The sequence below is a fragment of the Paramormyrops kingsleyae genome, chromosome 9 (assembly GCF_048594095.1).
Source record: "Paramormyrops kingsleyae isolate MSU_618 chromosome 9, PKINGS_0.4, whole genome shotgun sequence".
NCBI classification, from domain to species: Eukaryota; Metazoa; Chordata; class Actinopteri; order Osteoglossiformes; family Mormyridae; genus Paramormyrops; species Paramormyrops kingsleyae.
The window spans coordinates 25634478-25654560 of NC_132805.1; the positions used below are offsets into that span (position 1 = coordinate 25634478).

The 20083-nt window shown below is 42.3% G+C and overlaps 2 protein-coding genes across 5 annotated transcripts; one reads left to right on the forward strand and one right to left on the reverse strand.

The window, feature by feature from the left end:
* Positions 1-108: 108 nt before the first annotated feature.
* On the reverse strand, positions 109-5201 carry leng9 (leukocyte receptor cluster (LRC) member 9). Of its 2 annotated transcripts, XM_023830126.2 has the most exons (8): positions 5074-5201; positions 4723-4768; positions 4168-4257; positions 3239-3338; positions 3025-3137; positions 2526-2855; positions 1919-2406; positions 109-1264 (listed from the first exon to the last, which is right to left on the reverse strand). In XM_023830126.2, exons 3-8 carry the CDS (start codon positions 4253-4255, stop codon positions 587-589), a joined length of 1797 nt encoding a protein of 598 aa, XP_023685894.2. In that variant the 5' UTR covers positions 4256-4257; positions 4723-4768; positions 5074-5201; the 3' UTR covers positions 109-586. The 2 variants fall into 2 exon arrangements, with proteins under 2 accessions (XP_023685894.2, XP_023685895.1); XM_023830127.2 differs by lacking the exon at positions 4168-4257.
* A 6-nt stretch (positions 5202-5207) lies between these two features.
* Positions 5208-19542, forward strand: flcn (folliculin). Of its 3 annotated transcripts, none has more exons than XM_023830119.2 (16): positions 5208-5387; positions 6020-6229; positions 8024-8170; positions 9831-10052; positions 11087-11253; positions 11418-11509; positions 11939-12102; positions 12273-12386; positions 12466-12589; positions 12781-12909; positions 13015-13117; positions 13247-13450; positions 15824-15936; positions 16179-16250; positions 16662-16793; positions 18071-19542. In XM_023830119.2, the coding sequence occupies exons 1-13, from the start codon at positions 5223-5225 to the stop codon at positions 15867-15869; spliced, it is 1887 nt and encodes a 628-aa protein (XP_023685887.1). In that variant the 5' UTR covers positions 5208-5222; the 3' UTR covers positions 15870-15936; positions 16179-16250; positions 16662-16793; positions 18071-19542. The 3 variants fall into 3 exon arrangements, with proteins under 3 accessions (XP_023685887.1, XP_023685888.1, XP_023685889.1); XM_023830120.2 differs by having other exon boundaries at positions 5209-5387; positions 13247-13478; XM_023830121.2 differs by having other exon boundaries at positions 5235-5468.
* The last annotated feature ends 541 nt before the right edge of the window (positions 19543-20083 follow it).

The window sequence follows — 20083 nt, forward strand, 5'->3', positions numbered from 1 at the left end:
AGGCTTAATTAGGCTATGCATGCAAAATTAATGCGCCGCATTAACCCTCAAAGTCTCAGAGCTCCTACGCGGTAAAGGGTCTCCAAATAACTGCGATGACTCAGTTAGTATATTTAGCAAATTCATTTATTAATTTGACAAAGACAACTCAGATCTTTTTTAAAAATCTGTTGGTAGTTATATAACTGGCAAGAAAACATCCGTAAAGATTACTAAAATGTTTTGATGACAGTGAATGTAATTTAAAGAGCAGGTCATTTAAAGGAGATATATTTTAAAAATGCAGCCACTTCCCAATATAAAAAATTTAAACGGCTGCTGGAAAAAAGCGAAAAGTGCAAACAGAATTATGACAACAATAGAATCTTTGCCGATCCTCAACATCTTTCTGGATTTTCTCTTTTATTGGTTAAATTAAAATTCCAGGTAACTCAAATAATACCCAATGTTTCCCCCATGAATCCCTGACTAAAAACCAGAAGTGTAGTGCAAGTACCCTGGATGTTTTTAAATCAATATTCAGCTACATGTAAAAGTATAAAACATAAAGTGTCCTGTGACACACTGTGCCCAGGACCCTCACCCCTCATTTCTGGCTGCCCTGAAGGCTGACAGCACACAGGGTCTCATAAGACCCATCTGCTGCTTTGGAAGCCCCTATGGCACATAAATACAGCCTATCCACAGCCAGCTTCCCGAAATCGATGGTTCGCACGTTTTCTACATTTTTGACCTTCTCCCATATACCTTTAAAATTCCTCTCACCTTCATTGACCTTCTCCTTGGCCAAAGTCAGGTGATAATTGGGAGACAGTGAATCTCTGTGAAGCCAGCCCTTCTTCTTAAACTGCTCCTGAAGGGGCCTGTTCAGGGCCTGAATCTGAGATAAGGGCTGCGGGGTGAGGTACAGAACCCGGCCTCCAAAGTCCCTCAGCTCTGGTGAACAGAAGATGGACAGGGGAACCGCCCAACAGCTCTGGGCAAACCGCCTCAACATCTGACATGCCAGGTTAACCTCCTGGGGCTGAGAGAGAGCAAGGAGACAAAGGGTGACATGGAGGCTTTTCGGGGGGAGCCAGTAGGGCTCAGAGAGGGGGAGGATTGCAGTGACCTCTTTCTGGAGGCGCTGGAAACCAGTGATAAAGGCAGGAGAGTCCATCGGGAAGCTAATAAAGTGGGTGGGCCTTCTTCTGCTTATTTTGCTTCGCTGTTCCAGAGGGTCCGATCGGGTCAAAGCACGCTGTGCACACTTCGGAATCGGATCCTGTTAAAATTAAAACAACAAAAAAAAAATTACTTTTTCCAACAGCAAATACCCGTACAGGAGTGGCACAGCAACAGGCAGATAGGAATGAGGAAGCTTATTACTGATTATAAAGGAAGGGTGGCATGGCGCTACCTCACATTGTTTGGGTTAGAGGTTTGGATCCTGCCTGCCCTGCGTGTGAAATCTGAACGCTCCCCCCTTGAAGTTTGCATTCTCTCCCCAGGTAGCACAGCTTTGCTCCCTCACTCACAAGACACACGTCTAGGTGCCCATACTGTGTGACTGTGTGTGTGCCTATGACAGCGTGGCGTCCTATACGAGGCGATTCCTGGCCTTGTGTCTTTGCTTCGCGGAATAGGCTCTGGGCCTGTTCCAGATAAGCTGGCAGAAGATGGATGGATTATATTAATATTATCTGACTGAATTTTTATTGCAAACTAAATTCAAAATAAGCAATAACAAACCACATTAAGAAACATAAATCAATGTTGCCAGGCTGACTTGGCAACACTGATCCCTTTGATCATCGGTCTGTTTACAGAAGAGGTGTGGTGTCAACCAGTCGTACCAGTATATCACTCCTAACAATCATCCCTATACTTGCTGTGACTAAGGCAAGATATGTCCATGCAAAGAACAAAGTGTAGCTACCGCTGGAGCAGACAGGAAATGCCAGGACAGGTGGGCTTTTTCTTCATTCCCATCCCAACTCTCCTTCCATTCTTCCTCCTCGCCTGCACCTCCCCTGAGATCATCATCATGTCTGTCGGCGAGCGTGGGTCGTCTTGTGAAGGCTGAGTCCCAGTCATGCCCATGCACCGCTGCATCTCCCCGCACGCCCACCTCACCTTCCCCACCCTGTGTGCCCCACGATCCAGCCTCCGTATGTTTGCAAGGCGTGTCTGCCAGGCCACCATCATCACCCGCTATGATGTCAGTTAAGCTGCCTTCCTCCATCTCTTGAGGACATGGTGTTGTTTCGTTTCGAGCTGCTTCAAAGCAAGAGGGTTTTATATCACTTCTTGGAAGAACATGGCTGCTTGTGTTGGGCGCTTCTTCGATGGTGTCGTGCTGAGTCTCTCCAAAATCCTGAGCATCAATATCTAAATGGTCCATTGCGCTTTCATAGGTAGCAGATGCTGGAAATTACAGTACAATATTAATTACAACAAGGAAAGCCTCCAACCTGGCAGACCACAGCTCATTCATTACTTTGCTGGGCCTGTGGGGTTATCAAAGTATCAAAATGTGATCTCACCTTCTTCTCCAGATTCCTCAGCAGCAAAAGGTGGCTCCAGCGGCCCTCCTGTGGAGCCAAACACACCATCCATCCTGTTTTCTCTATCCCAGATCTTTTTTCCCTTATAGGTAAAATACTTGATCCTGTGCTGTGGAATGGCAAGCTCCTCCGAGTAGTCACAGTTGCACACGTCGCGGTCCCATGAAAACTCCGAAAACGGACGCTCCAAAACCCCCAAAAAGCGGTCAAGGTATCCCACCCCAAACTGCTCTGGGTTCAAAGATGAATCCCACAAAATTCTGGAGACAACCTCGTTGGCTGGTCTCATGCGGGGCTTTTTAGAAGGTTCTGATGGGAAAAACAGAATGAGATGAAACTCACATTTACTCGATAATCAAAATAATCAAAAAGTTCCCCATGTGGAATGTTATTCCATTAAATAAAACAATGGTCATGATTTGCAGAAAGATGGTCTCTCTTTGAGTATCACTATCAAAAGGAAAACCCCCCCACCCACCTTCGTTCTCTACGTTTTTCGGTGAAGAGTCACTTTTTTTTGGACTCTTATTCTTTCTGGTTTTCTTTCCGTGTTGCCCCTCTTCCGCATCCCTCGCCGTATAGGGATGTATGCTGCAGAGAGAGAGAGGCCAAGGAGGACCGATTGCATATTACAGTACCTCACACACCAAGACATCAGCAGGACAAAAAAAGAGAAGGACAAAAGCAAAAACCTGTGTGACAGGTGACATCGGTGTCCGAAATGACATCTGCCTTCCTGGAAAAACTTGCAAATGCCCACGTGTTTCTCTGGCTGCCCACCCGTGGCACTTCCTGGAAGGTTTAAAAAAATACAACAAAATACAGGATATAAAGGCATAGACATATCGAAGACAACATGCGTCATAGCATCATACTGAGAATTTTTTCTTGACCCTGTGGGTAATATCAAAATTTCGTTAGAAGAGTTTTATTCAAAGCTACATACAATTGAGAAAAGAGTGTCAGCCAGTCCCTGGATCAATTGGGAGTTAGGGGCCTCACTCATGGGCCTGACTTTGGAATTCCTCTACCAGCGATGGATATAGAAAAGGCAACCTTCTGATCACAGGTACAGGGTCCTAACTCGGCAAGCCACATACCAACCCCCGCACTTCAAAACCATCTGTATATTGTTAAGAGTGTATATTAAAGGTAATGATTCAATAGGGGGCAGCACAGTGGTGCAGTGGTTAGCACTGCTGCCTCACAGCAAGAAGGTCCTGGATTCGGTCCTCGGGTTGGGCGTAGGACCTTTCTGTGTGGAGTTCGCATGCTCTCCCCATGTTTACATGGGTTTTCACCGGGGGCTCCAGTTTCCTCCCACAGGCCAAAAGTGTGCACGATAGATTGACTGGCAACTCTAAGTTGGCCCCGTGTGTGCGTGCACACACCCTGAAGTGTGTTGGCACCTGCCCAGGGTTGGTTCCTGCCTGCACTCTGGTCCCCCTCGCGACCCCAGTTGGGATTAAGCGGTTACAGTGATGAATAGATGGATGATTTAATAAAAGTGGGATGCAAGAATCCAGATTCAGGAATATTTTTTTCTCTCTGCCCTGAACTACTTTTAACTATCAGTAAAACTAATACAAAACATTTCTAGATGCTTCTGTATGACAGTTACCTGCCAGGTCTTGTTCCTCAGTCGAAACTGTTGGACATGTAGACACCAGTCTAGGGCCATTATCATTTGCTGATTCATTGGAAGCCATGACTGAAGTACCAAATTAGATAAATCAAATAATGCATGACGATTAAGGCCCTTAAGGTGGACACTAAACAAAAGCAATCATTTCAAATTTCAAAATACTTTTAGAATAACACTTTCAGTATCACTACATAATGAATGATACATTTAACAATATCAGTAAAAGCAGGAAGTTTACAGAGATGACGTAATCCGAGTGTTTTCACTTGTGTGACATCAATCTTAAACAAAACAGGTAAACTCGCTAAAGCTCGTTTGGTGAATAACAATATTATGAATAATATATCAAGAAAGTTTCCAATCCATCTATAATACGTAACATCATTATGCGTAAATGGCTTTACAGGAGGCGTTTAAGTTTAGTAGTGAGAATACTTAAAATACAAATTAAATACAGTATATGTTCAAATACAGTATATGGTATTTGAACAAATACGAATCAGACCTGAAATTAAACATTATAATTACTACCTTCTGGATTGTCCAGTTAGCTGCGTCCGTGCTCTTGGTGATCAAACTAGGAAGTGAAACACTGTGAGATGTAGCTGGCTATATAATGCGCAATCATGGCAATAAAAGGGTAAAAATAGACAGTCCACACTGCAGAAATAATGCTTTTAGGAAGGTATGATTCATTCCGTAAATTCTGAATATATTTCTAGTAAGTGGCATGTAATGTTACACCTCATTTGCTTAACATAAAGCTAAGAGTTTTAGCCAATACGCACAAGCCGCTTCGCTCTTAAATAGCAGTTAAGCAGCACCGCAACTCTTTTTATATTAAGATGAAGCATAAAGATTTAAGCCAAAGTGACTTAATACCATGGGGTTAACTCAATTTTCATCCAAAAGACTAGTTCTCAGTTCTAAATCGAATCGGGGACACAATACGGCTTGGTGGGTCACGTGTCTGGATTGCTGTGTCACGTGCGAATGTTGTGGTGTCGCATGCGCGTGACTCTCGCTGTCACATGACGTGCGTGCGAGGCGAGACGTGGCGACTGATTTTCTGTCATACTCGGGAAGTAAACCATTATTCCACTTTAGAAACCGTTATTTATATAATTAATTCTCCTTTATCGTTAACGTTCGTCTCTCTAGTTCAGAGGAGCTGGCCGTTTCTGTCTCGACGGCATGTAAGTGGCCGAATTGTTTTGAAAAACATCGCTATGACTGGGGTGTTTTAAGCATTTGGCTACTTAGGGCGACCAGCGAAGGTAGGGCTCCTGACTTAATTGCTTTATCACTTATGCATTGCAATATTTGCTGTAATGACAGTTTTAGAAGTACAATGTTATGTGTCAAAGCTTGCTAATTTTCCAGGTTAGCGGTAGATATTTTTACACCTTGTCGCGTGGCTGACTAACTAACCGATTTGTTGTTATAATTTAAGAAACTGCATTGATCTATCAGTAATTAGCTATTTGAATTTCATTTTAGTATATCTTGGGAAATGGAATAACTGGCAAGCTATAGCCAGTAATTTGTGTTTATCAACCATGTGTCTAGCCCCCTGTGTGTCCGGTGTTTTGCACTTTATGTAGGTGGAACCTTACCCTTGTCACATGATGTTTGTATGTCCCACGGTGGTCCTGGGCAAATGTTATTTATAGGGTTACAGTATACCAGTGCATGGATGATATGACAGTAAATCCCACTTTATTGACTTCAGCAATATATACTGTATATGTCTGCTAGTTTTACATGGGAATTTTAGATTTTCCTCCCTGAAATTATATTAATTTTAACTGCTTTTTCTTCTTTATAGATGAATGCGCTGGTGGCTTTGTGCCATTTTTGCGAGCTCCATGGCCCTCGGACCTTGTTCTGCACCGAAGCTCTTCACCCCCCATCTCCATCCCCTCCTCAACCTGGCCTTTCCATCGCCGGAGATAGGGACAGGGAGGCGGACCGAGAGGGGGAGGGACTCACCATGCGGGCCAACGGGTCTGCATCGCAGAGGGCGGACATGTGTGAGGTCAGCTGTGCCCTTTTCCTGCTCACGTCGAGCTCTCGCTCTTTGTTACTTTTTTTTATAGCAGGTGTCGATAGGTTGGCAGGCGAGGTTATATCTGAAATTGTAAAAGTAACTGTAGGAGAGGCTGTAATTACAGTAGGTTTGCAGTGTGCAGTGTTGTAATGAGTGGCTTGAACTGTTGCATGTATTGTTTTATATGTGTAATGGTCAGTGTTGGGCAAGCTACTTAAAACATGTAGCAAGCTAAGCTACTAGTTATTCTAAATCACATATATATCGGAGCTACATGAAAGCTACTTTAAAATGTAATCCCAGGGACCAGTTAAAATATTATTCATCTCATAAATTGTTCAAATAATTTATAATAATTCAAATGAAAAAAAAATAATTTATTACAAACATATTCTATATTGCATTTGTTGTCATCCTCAGTTATATTATGTGGTTTGGAATACAGAGAAAATAGACCCCCCCCCCAATAAGAGTACCAGCTCCAAGCAGTATAAAAACATGTTAATACGTTGGTATAACAATGGTACACAAACAGCAACCCAAAAAGGATACATTAAGAACACCCCAAAAAGAGGCTGTCCACATAGCCAGAAAACTAGGTAACTTCATAGTCCTCATTAGAAACACCGTCATTGCATTCATTTAGAAAAAGCCCTGAAAGAAAAAAGCGTAAATGGCGCCAACAACATAACTGCTTTCTGTTAATTTCACAACATTACTGAGGTATTGTCATGGTGACACAGGTCTATATTTAGAGACTATCTGCTTCCATTAAGAGCCATTATTGAGCTTTAATCAAATAATCCTTAAGACAAAGTGATCAAAATGAAACTGTTCAGTACAATCTCCAGCACCTACAGCAGGAGCAGCTTTTTAGCAGTTAAGAGAACAGAACTGTGTCAAGTGATATGCACACCAGAATGACAGCCTTTACAGCAGGGGTGGCCAATCTTATTCGCAAAGGGCCGGTGTGTATGCGGGTTTTCGCTGCAACTCCCTAATTAGATTACTAATTAGAGGACTGATTGGCTGAAGAGTCCTCACACCTGAGTTTGAACAGCTGACCTACAGGTTATCCCAAAAATCTGCATACTGTTGACACCGGCCTTTTGTAGATAATATTGGCCACCCCTGCTTTACAGCATACAGTATTATTTTAGCTTGATAACTACTGCTTGGAAGGATGTTTAAAATTGCGTCAACAGTTTGCAGCCTTGCATATGTAGCTGTGGGTTTGTGGTCATCCAAGTCCGGGTTGTGTCACGAAGTATGTGTGTGAACGTCAGTGGTATTACCACTTTATTTAGACTAACTGTACTGTGGCAGATCTTGCAGATAGCTGTTCTCATGTCACCTGTCTGTTCATTCTATAGCAACCAAAGTTTGCTGAAATTCAGACAGTGCTGGTGAAGTCTCTGTGCTATTCATGATAGCACTGTGCCAAACTTACGCATGTCAGTGCCTTAAAAAATGTGTGCAACTGGGAAAATATATTAACAGTAGTCTGACCAGCATAATTATAGTAACCTACCATTAAATTGAAACTTAAAATTGAATTTTGAACTGTCATAAGCGATATAAAAATCATCACCACAAAGGATTGTGATTTTTAAACAAATTGATTATTTTCCCCCACTCCATTGCCTCTTATAGGCACCAACCTGCCCCCCCATAAACCTGTACTTTAAAAGCTGCCGGATGAGAGATGGATGGCTGGTTTACGGCTAGTTCAGTCTTACATTCTACTCCTTGCCTTCCCATCTGTACCTTGCTCTTGGGCAGGGCTGTCGCTCGCTGCCAGCCTCTCACCCAGGCTTCGTCAGTGTGGACAATGAGACGGGGATCCGCTTCCTGAGCCACCAGCACCCCAGACAGCCACAGCTGTTCAGCGTGGTCCGGCAGGCCTGTGTGCGCAGTCTCAGCTGCGAGGTATGTCTGCCAGCCCCTTCCACTCTCCCTCTCTCTGCCCTGCCCCATCACCATCCACGACGCCGCCCTCAATGAGAGACAGGAGGGGGCTTTGCTGTCGCTCGTTAATAATCTCCATAAGATCAAGGGAAACACTTTCTGCTCATACAAAATATCTCAACTGTGTAGAGTTCCCGAGCTTCCTTTTACACCTGATTTGTTATCTTCTGCGATTTGGGCACTCCCCTTTTTAACCATTACTCCTTGCCATTGCATCCTTCAACTTTCCTCCCCAGTAATAATTCTTTTACAGCACCAGTTTCTCACAATAAACAGAGGTACCACCAGGCTTCCCCCCCCATTTATGATTCTCACCCTTGCTTCGCATATTTTTGTGACACACATAAGATAACAGCCTAAGGATCTATTTAACATTCAGACCATATGCTCTCAGTTCAGTCCAAGCCTTATAACCCCCTGACGGACGCCTTTCTCCGTACTCTTAAGAACATAAGAAATTTACAAACGAGAGGAGGCCATTCGGCCTATCAAGCTCGTTTGGGGAGAACTTAACTAATAGCTCAGAGTTGTTAAAATCTTATCTAGCTCTGATTTAAAGGAACCCATGGTTTTAGCTTCCGCTACACTAGCAGGAAGACTATTCCATACTCTAACTACACGCTGTGTAAAGAAGTGCTTCCTCAAATTTGTTTTAAAATGTTCTCCCGCTAATTTCCACTTATGGCCACAAGTTCTAGTATTTAGACTAATATTGAAATAGTCATTTGGCTGAACAGCATCCAGACCCGTTAGAATCTTATAGACCTGAATCATATCCCCCCTTAGTCTCCTTTGCTCAAGGCTGAACAGATTCAGTTCCGCTAACCTCTCCTCATAAGACATTCCTCTAAGACCAGGAATCATTCTCGTAGCTCTTCGTTGCACCTTTTCTAAGGCAGCAATGTCCTTCTTGAGGTATGGTGACCAAACCTGCACACAGTATTCTAGGTGGGGTCTTACCAAGGAATTATATAAGTGTAACATCACCTCCCTTGACTTAAACTCCACACACCTAGAGATATAACCCAACATTCTGTTGGCCTTTTTTATTGCTTCCCCACACTGGCGAGAGTGGGACATGGAAGCATCAACATACATACCGAGATCTTTCTCGTATTCAGCTACCTTTATTTCAGTGGAACCCATAAAATATCTGTACTTTATATTTCTGCTCCCTGCATGGATTACCTTACATTTATCTGTGTTAAATTTCATCTGCCAAGTATCAGCCCATTCGCTAATTAAATCAAGATCCCGTTGTAGCCTCTCTGCTGCTAGATCAGTATCTGCTACACCGCCCACCTTGGTGTCGTCTGCAAATTTTACCAGTTTACTGTATGTATTTGTGTCAATATCATTAATGTAAATTAGGAACAATAGTGGTCCTAAAATTGAACCCTGCGGTACCCCACTATGAACGCAGGCCCACTGTGACATTGTGCCTCTAATAACTACTCGCTGCTTCCTTTCAGTTAGCCAGTTTTCGATCCAAGCTGCCACAGTTCCTAAAATCCCTGCAGCTTTAAGCTTTAGCAAGAGCCGTTTGTGGGGGACAACATCTCTTGTAGAGACTCTGTTGCCTCAGTAAGCTTACACCTGGCCCATGTCTTTCCCCACACAGGTCTGTCCAGGCAGGGAGGGCCCTATATTTTTCGGGGACGAGCAGCACGGCTTTGTTTTCTCCCACACGTTTTTTATCAAGGACAGCCTGGCGCGGGGCTTCCAGCGCTGGTACAGCATTGTCATCGTGGCCATGGATAGGATCTACCTCATCAACTCCTGGCCCTTCCTACTTCGGCACCTGAAGCTCACCATCCAGGGCCTCCAGAACACGGCTCTGAAGGTACAGTGTGCCATTCCACCTTCACAGGTCACTGCCCCCAGGGCCTCTGCTGGCTCCTGTAACTCGAGTTATATCAAGTATAAAACACTTTCGATGCTGATTTTCCACGGTGTCGATTCTACAGCCTGCACTTGCTGTTTGCTCTGACCACTGAGGTTGGCAGGCTACCAGGGCGCACGCCACGGCCAGAATGCAGTCAAGCGTCAGGGCTTTCACCACTGCACATAATCGATAAACGGTGTAGCCACAATGGCATCTGGAAATACAGTGGCTTTGTGCCAAATGAAGATGGTAAACCACGGGATATTTGCAAGCCTGTATGCAAGTAGTGCAGAATACTGAAAAAATGGGGCAAACCCCATGAAATCAGCTCAACAGTTAAATGACACGCAACGCAATACAAAGAGTTTCGCAATATAGGTATCATTTCTGAATGAATGAAATATTAATCTTTATGAGCCTGTTGCGGTTGAAGTACAGTTGTGACGTGCATATTTTCTACAGGTTAAAACATTTCTTTGTGGCCGTTAATTAAGAAAACAGCCTGCAGTTATTTTTTTACCTGTGGGTTGTGTTCGGGCTCAATGCGATCTTGTGAGGTCCTCAAATTTTTAATAGCATTTACTGCTCGTGAATATCTATAAATGCAATTACAGCACAATTACAATGGCGACTGCTGCACTTAATGTTGTTATAAAAGGTTATAAAGTTTTTACTTCAACAAAATTGCAATTGAAAAAAAGCTACTGAGCTTTTTTTACTGACCAGCCCCCCTCCCCAGTGACCATGCCGGCTACAGAATTTGCTGTGCTAGTTGACGTGGTCAGTGCAGAGCAAGGTTCCCTCTACCCTGTTTTGGGTATCAAAAACTGTATTGAATTTGAATACTTTTCTTGATATCGTATTGATGTTTGAAATTCTGGTATCGTGATGACACTGCTCTCTTCCTCTGTGTGACGTGCTTTCTGTGTGACAAAGCGGTTTTTAGAGCTGGGGGTGCCTCTGGTGCTCATGGCTTCTCCTCTCCCCGCCAGGTGTTCGACAGCGAGCAGTGCGTCTGCCCACAGAGGGCCGTGAGGATGAACAGTGTTTTCTCCCCGGCTGTCTTTCCGCACCAAAGGAGCGGCAACGCGGCCCGCTCCCTTCCCTCCTTGACGCAGCATCCCGACCTGTGGGCCAGCCTGCACTCCTCTTTCAGCTGGTATGCTTCCATCGCTCTCTTCCCCCAGTAGGCCGTCTAAGACCTCCTCCCTTCTTCTGGCTGAGCTGCACCCTAAGCACCCTGAGCTTGCAGCCAGCACCTGGGCCACCTTCATGTCCGCGTATCGACAGTGTGCATGTACGTGTGTGTCCTTTCTCCCCGAGGCTGCTGAAGGCTTGCGGGAGCCGTCTCACGGAGAAGCTTCTGGAAGGAGCTCCCACGGAGGACACGCTGGTGCTCATCGAGAGGCAGACAGGTGTGTGCACCTTGATTCCAAAACAGCACCTTTGTTTTCCCTTAAAATGTCACTGTAATGTGGTCCACAGAGTACTCTGCCACCCAGAGTTTGATGCTTAGTTTGATTGTAGACAATGTTACATTTTAGCTTTTAGCTTGAAGGTATTGTAGTGCATTTAAGTTGATGTAGAATCTTTCTCTGTGCATTTTCGTAGTTGACTGTGTGATTAAACATCTGTTTTCAATGAAATAGGCAGTGTCATTTTAATCCTCTTCTAATATTTGAATAAATCCAACATGCTGAATTAAATTATAAAAAGTAATACGCTATGCGCCATTTCTGTTCATAGAGTGAACGAAAACCTTGTCGATGTCAGTTTGGCCCCCATTACTTAACATTGTTCTTTCAAAAATACTGATTATGTAATTCTGAATGTCCTACATGAAGAACAAGAAGAAGAAATGATTGGGTGGGAAGGAGCAGAAGGAGGTTGCTCATTACCTCAGCGCAACCAGTCAGATAATGAACTCGGGAGGGACTTCCTGTGCGACGGTGGAAAAGGGGAGGAGTTGCCAGGGCCAAAGTTCAAATCCTTAAGGCACTTAAGACAAGTAAGTAAAAAATCCTATTACTTGAAGAATGTACAGTTTATAGTATGATAAAATGCGTACAGAATTAAATGTTATGAATTACGACATCAGCTCCGTTAGAAATGCATGCTTATCCACCACAGTTATTCATCTGGAACACAAAGTTAGATATGTTGTTTTTCATGGCTCAGGTTCTAGGTGCAGTAGAGTTCCGACAGCTGGCCTGGCATGTGCTGATGGGGAACCAGGTTATCTGGAGAGGACCAGACCCTTCACTCATCCAGTCGGCTTTCAGCGTGCTCAAGGTCTGCAGTCGCCTGCTTCAAAGCGCGTTTGTTATTGTACCACTATAGCCCTGAGTGCGATCCTCTGGTGTCCCATCAGGCTCTGCTCCCAGTAGGCTGTGTGAGGTCAGTGCCCTACAGCCCCCAGTACGAAGAAGCCTATCGCTGCAACTTCCTGGGACTGAGCCCCGACGTCCCGATCCCTGCCCACGTCAGCTCCTCAGGTTACCCTTGGCACTAATCTGTAACAGTTCTGAGACTTAAGGATTCTAACAGTTTTGATGGGCAGAAGTAATACCTTCATGAGTCTTTGAGCTCTTAGATTTTTAACTGAATGTGAACTGCAGATGTGGATGTATTTATTGTGGTTGCGATGGTATGTTCCCCCCCCCCCCAATTACCATGCTGGCTACAGAGTTTGCTGTGCTAGTTGACGTGGTCAATGCAGAGCGAGGTTCCCTCTACCCTGCGGTCTGCGACGATGATATCCTCTCCCTCTACCAGTTCAACATCAGCAGTGCCAACACACAGCCTACAGACAGGGGTAGGCCTAACGCCCAGTGCTGTGGTGAGAGGGGAGGCCATTTGTTACCCCGTCCTTATTCTGAGGTCTTCTGTTTCTCTCTCTCTCTCAATGTCTCTTACTCAGGCCCTACACTGCTCAACAAGGTGGAAGTGGCTTTGTCCAATGAGAACCTTTCCGTAGAGGTGGTGTCACACTGTCTCCTGTGTCTGAAAGAGGAATGGATGAAGTAAATATGTCTAATTTAGCCTTGACTTTGCTGTTGTTTTCATAGAATCCTTGCCAGGAACATCAGGATCCATCTTCCTCACGGTTCATTTAGTCAGCTGATGTTTCCTTCTTTCCACCACTCTTTCAGCAAAGTTAAGGTGCTTTTCAAGTTTTCTAAAGTGGATGGACGGGGCCGTGAGGACACCCAGAAGGTTCTAGCACTGCTCGGGGCCACGGGGCCTGGCGAGGATGACAACGTCCGGCTGCTGAAGTTCTGGATTACGGGGCTGAGCAAGACCTACAAGAGTCACCTGATGACAGCAGTGAGGGGTGGGGAGAGGACACTGAGTCAGTGAGTGGGGGGAGAGGACACTGAGTCAGTGAGTGGGGGGAGAGGGTGCCGAGTCAGTGAGTGGGGGGAGAGGGTGCCGAGTCAGTGAGTGGGGGGAGAGGGTGCCGAGTCAGTGAGTGGGGGGAGAGGATGCTGAGTCAGTGAGTGGGGGGAGAGGATGCTGAGTCAGTGAATGGGGGAAGAGGATGCTGAGTCGGTGAGTGGGGGGAGAGGACGCCGGGTCGGTGAGTGGGGGGAGAGGACGCCGGGTCGGTGAGTGGGGGGAGAGGAGAGTCAGTGAGTGGAGGGAGAGGATGCCGAGTCATTGGGGGGGAGGAGAGGAGAGTCAGTGAGTGGGGGCTTTCTCACTTTGCATATATTTGTTAAAATGTGTTATGCTGTAATACTAAGTATTTCTGACTGACAAACACAGAACCCTTTTTTAAAAAAATTAACACAAGATTCTTTTTTTCTTGTAAAACGCATAATTTTAAACTATACATAATTTATTAAAATACAGAAGTAACACTATTCCCAAAATGTATTTGAATGATTGTATTTTTAAATTGTTAAAAAATGCAACCTATTAAAATACTGTGACTGTCAACGTTATTCTTTGTTCCCTTTAGCGCCACCGTGTGGATATTAACTTACCTGGAATGGGGCAGGGTGGCAAAGTCACGGCAAGCTGCTAAACTCAACGCAAAACATTTTTTTCTGACCGCAAAACAATTTTTATATACGGATAATCGATTATTACGACATAGATTTAACATAAAACGTGAAATGAATTTTGAATGACGAGCCGGATTGCCAAACTAGTTGATGCTTCAATCAGAGTGAATTATTTGTCTATATAAAATTTAAGCTTTTAAAGTATAAAGCGTTAAAAACATTTGCAATTGCCTGGTTTGCTTTATCACGATGGTCCCATTTATATGCTCTATATGCTTACGGTATTTAAATATTTAACTGGGAGTGTACGTTCAAAGGGTATTTGGTTTTTGATAACGAAAACTCAACTATAATTGCTGTTTTCACATTAGTCAGGAATGCAGGTTAGTGACTTGTGGCTAAAAGAAAAATTGAGCTAACGAAGTGGTATAATGTTCTATTGCGAGATAAAACGGCGCTATACCAGAAAATGAAATTTAATCCTGCAATATCAAACCTAAAAGCGTAAATGAGACAAGTCTTTTATAATTTAATAATTGTGTTTACAATCTTACGAATTGCCCCAAAAGTCTCAAATCGATAATGTTCGAAATTATTTAAATACAGATTCAGTAATCAGAAGTTTTAAACGTGCACATGTCGGTTCTGCGGTGGTTCGTACGGGTTACAGCACAAGTCAAGGAACCGTAGGCCTATTCCCGGGTGATTCAAAGAATGATATTTAAATCCTTAACTACAAAAAGCAAAAACATGCACATCTATATAAGGGGGAGGTGCCTTTAATAATAAACCTTGGGTGGGACGGCCACGGTGACTGCTGGAGTGCTTTCACTTTCCACGCTAAATACTAGTAGAAGGCAGTCAGAAAGTAGGACGTTGCTATCGCTCTCATATTCTTCTAGCAGTTATAAAAGAACGGGGATTCTTTCAGTTAAAATCAGTTTATACTGTAGAACATGGTGAGATAATGGTCTGGTGCACTTCATCCTTTCAGAGCTTTTGAAATCCATAATGAAAGTGAAGGTGATCTAAAGGATTGGAAAGTACCAAATGTACCGGGGAGCTGATTTCGGCTTTAGAATTTAACAGGAGCTCAGGCATTTTCGTCTGAAGGGAAAGCAAATATTAAATACCATTTCAGAAACGCCTGGAATAGTTAAGCAGACAGGAGACTGACTAGGTGAATAAGCAATTAGCGGCCAAAAATAGTCTATATATACTTATATATGTATATAAAAGAAATGGAGAGTTGTATCCTCTGGGTAAGATAAAGCATGAAACTACACGGTAAGACTCATTATACTTCTTATATATAAATAAACAGAGCAGTAGACTCCGCACTGATAAGAATATTAAATAACCATATGTCTGACTATATCTTAGTTTAGGATAATTTCTATAAATTTACAAGCTATTAACAACACGTTAATACGTCAGATTTATCCCGGTTTCTTTGATGACGGCATAATCTGTTTGGCTTCATTAATTTGAAATCAGTATTGCATCGGCTGTCTGTCTCAGCATTGTTTCAGTTTGAAGATGCTTCAGCAGGATGACACTAAATTACCACTCTGGATGTGTGCTTATTGCAATCTGTTTTTTATTTTTATTCATTAAAAGAGGCAGCTTTCTTTTGCAACAACAGCAATAATTCTCTAAATTTTAAATGATATGTTTAATTAAAATCTCAATATTTCTCTCTCTCCTTATTATGCACAGTACTAGTGCTCTTGTCTGCTTTGCTTGTCCGAGGAAGAGGGTGTGATGAAATCTTACAAGAAAGCATCAAACATCAATTGATTTATATCGATGAGATGGGTCCTGATGGCTTTGTGAGTTTCTTTCGATAATCATGTTTAAAAATTGTGTATAATTATTTAGCTCTTATAATCTTATATTTGTATATTTTTTATACTGATGGATAAATCCCATTGTTCCTGTAATCTATAGATAACCCTCTCTGTGGCTGTTTGTGTCATATTGTGACATATTGAACGTACCAGTTTCTTTTTTGTTCTATTTAACTATATAATGTATTGCATTGATTTGATTTTTATTCTTTTTGACATTACAGCGAGAAGTTTTTCCAAAAGACTACGAAATTTCTCATCCTTATAATGATTCCCTATTGTGTGACAATGACCCGGTAAGACTGAGTGATTTGTTTTCCTCTGTATTTTGTGCTTGACTCATATTCTATTTATGGGTCCTATCCTATTCTTAATTTTGATTGTAGATACCCGTAATATAGGATCTTTGTCACCATAGAAAATGTGTAATATTTTTCAACTGCATGTGTAATGCATAGTCATAGATGTAGTAAAACAAACTGAATTGTAAACAGGTGTGAAAAGTATTCAAGGTGAGAGGCCTTTCCTTTCAACAACCTGTTCTTGATGCTGCGCCCCTGTGTCCTTAACATTTTATCCTCTTTTCCTCTTTGTTTCGCTTTCTGTTAGCCAGTCAGTGATGTCTGTCATTGTTTCCCTAACCCTAACCCTAACCCTAACCCTAACCCTAACCCTAACCCTCACACTCTCCTTCTTCTCTCTCACAGTGCTGTGTCTTCCAAGCTGCTGCAGATCTCTCTCATTCCTGGTTTCAGCTTCTTTTGAAACTGTGGAGACAACATTACAGACACCCCTTCATCAGAGAGCTGAAAAGAAATCTCAACCAAATTTCAAATCAGGTACATAACAATATTTTGATCCATCGCGTCCAGGTTTGCAAATCTCAGGGTAGCTGTTAGCAGCGTATAATGACATAATGAGCTATGAACACATTAAGAGCGGCTCGGCGACCAAGTATGAGGAGCTGTGCGTTGCTGATTGTGGGGAGAAGATCTGAGGTATTACCACGAAAAAGATTGCCACATACCACCTGTATTAATCAGAAGACAGGCAGGTGTTGGAGGAACATAGGATGCAGATCCTCTGTAATTTTGCAAGAAGGTGAAATTATTTTGGATTAAGATGAAATTGTTTTAGGTGAGACCAAAATTCATCTAAACATGTACAGATGTCGAAAGAGAGTTGTATGCTAGGTAGGGAAAAGCATGGGAAAAGGTACTGTACTCGTGCAAACAGTATAAAAGTACTGTACAAAGTACTGTACGCATAAAAATGGCATAAAAGTGCTGTTAAAAGTACTGTATGTATAAAAGACCATAAAGGTGCTGTAAAAAGTACTGTACTCAGAGAGTATATAAATACTACAAGAAGTACTATATTCATACAAACAGTACAAAAGTACTGTATGCATAAAATCAGCATAAAAGTACTGTAAAAAGTACTGTACTAATAAAACAGTACAAAAACTTATGGGAAGAAGCCACTGTAGAAGTACTGCAGACTGAATTAGTGCTAGAGATAATGGCTCTTGTGAGCAATCTGTCGTGAGCTTGTACTGCATAAGCTGAGTCTCTACCCAATAGAAGTAGGCAAGCCAGCTTGGATAGCGAAGGTATAGTTATCCCCATCAGCCTGTATGACCACCCCTGGCTGCGCTATCACGTTACATATGAAGTGTCACCTAGGGAGTGTTCATAGATAGCCAGCTATTGCAATTACAGTGACCTGAATACCAAAAGTGCCCTGGTGTGATCATGGCTTTCAAGGTTACTTTATTGTCTTCAACAGCCATACATAGTGACGTGAGATAATGTTTCTCCATGGATCGCAATGCAACATGTAACGACATATAACAAAATACAATGTGCAACAAGGAGAAAAATCACATTAAACTGTGCAAATATATAACAATTTAGGGCCACGGGGTATTGAGGTACTTTCTGTATACATGTTTAAATTTAACCATGATAGTGTGTCAGAGAACTACCTAGCAGCACGCTGGCTATCAATTATTGCACCCAAGGAAAATATCAGGTGAATGTTAATATGTCTTACATTATACACCGTAGATGAGACGAAATTAAATGCATTTTTTCCTTTTTTCCTCTACCTACAGATATCGGGCATTCATTCAACAAAAGCTAACGTTGTAGTGTCGTCTCCTGAAACACTTCTAAACTACACAAAGGCTGTCTTTTCAAAGTGGTTAGATCAATGTGCTCTTACTGAAAAGTCACTCTGTGAAGCCTCAACATCTAACACACCGTTGAAAGATGAAGAGGAAGAAAACAGGGTCTATTCTCACCAAATCGAAGACAAATTCTCCAGCGACCAAACTCAGCCCGGTGGGGCTGTGTCACCCATACCACCCTCAGTCTTTATCTATTTGGCTTCATTCTCTGTTTTGTGTTTTGCACAAAGCATATTTTGAATGCCTGTGACAGTTTTGTTTTGCCCATTGTATCATATCACACTTTTTGATAATGAACTCAGCGAATGGAAACCTTTTCTCACTGTACCTGCCTCTTTCAAAGCCTCGGGAAAAGACCATGAAGGACATCTGACTGTAGACCCCAAGACAAGTTCTGACAACTAAATACAGGCACTTACTCCATGGAAATGTCTGGTTCAAGCACAACAACAACATGCATATCTCTACCATTTAAACTCGCAGCATTATATTTATTATATTAATAATTAAAATATATGCATAATTAGAAATATATAATATTTATACAGTATTTATTATTATAAACACATAATGAAATACATACTATATATTTATTATTAAATATAACCACTGGACTCAAAGATAACATTTCGATTCACAAATGTGACTTTTTTATTGTTTGTACCATGCATCACATTATTTTTTAGCTATGCACATCCTTGGAGTACAACATGGACCATAATTTCATCAATGCTTCACTCAAGCAAATGTAAATGCTATGCTGGTGTTTGAAAAGCACTGTGCTGTAGCATTCATGCACTGACAGTCTTATGCACTGACAGTTCAATGCATTGATAATCTGATGCGCTCACAGTGCTATGCATTGACAGTGTTATGCACTGACAGTCTGATGCACTGACAGTTCTATGCATTGACAGTCTGATGCACTGACAGTTTTATGCATTGACAGTCTGATGCACTGACAGTTCTATGCATTGACAGTCTGATGCACTGACATTCTGATGCACTGACTGTTCTATGTATTGACACATTGAACAGACATTTTCGTTTCCATAGGGATGAATTCTGATATATATTAGGCATGGTGGTAAGTTATTCATGTGCAAACTCAAAAAATTATACACATTCATAAATGCATATATAATCAATTCTCCACTTGGAGCTGGGGAATTCAATATGGTGCCTGGATTATAACCAAAATAATTCAATCCAGTGTCTGAATTATGACCATTATCATCAGTGTCATTTGTGTTGTGTTAATCAAAATATATTGAAAATGGACAGTTGTTCTCATTAAGAGTTATCTGCTGAAGTCTGCCATTCTCCAACATCAGCAGGAACATCATTTACATAAATTAGTATGATATTGCACAATAAATGTTTGCATGTTCTCCCGATGTCACGACTTTCCTCCAAGTATTCTCCAAAAAGCACACATTTACATTTAGTGTATTTAGCAGATGTTTCCATCCAAAGTGACATACATTTTTGATGAAGGCAGGGTCAGTCAGTCAGTGACATTATTCTGCTGTCCCTGGAGATTAGAGACCTTCCTGTCACAGGCATAGACTCATAACCCGCTAATTCAGGTAAATTTAGTTGTAATTTAGGAAAAATCCTGCACAACATGGACTGAGGCCTAGAAAAAAACTGTCAAGCTGCCAGTTCCAGAGATATAACAAGAATTTAGCAGTCAGCACTTAGTAGAACAACTGCTGATTGAACCTTCAATGCAATAATCAGCCTTGATGTTTATCATGCTAGAAAACCTTTGCTTTAATAACTGTCTTATTTGGAAAATGCTAGCTGGTACTGTTATACAATCTGGAACATTGACCCTTGGAATGATCTATGGACACAGAATGTCTTCCAACTCTGGTTCTGTGTCCTTTGAAGCACTGTTTGCTTTACCGCCCCAACTACCACCAAGGGCAAAGG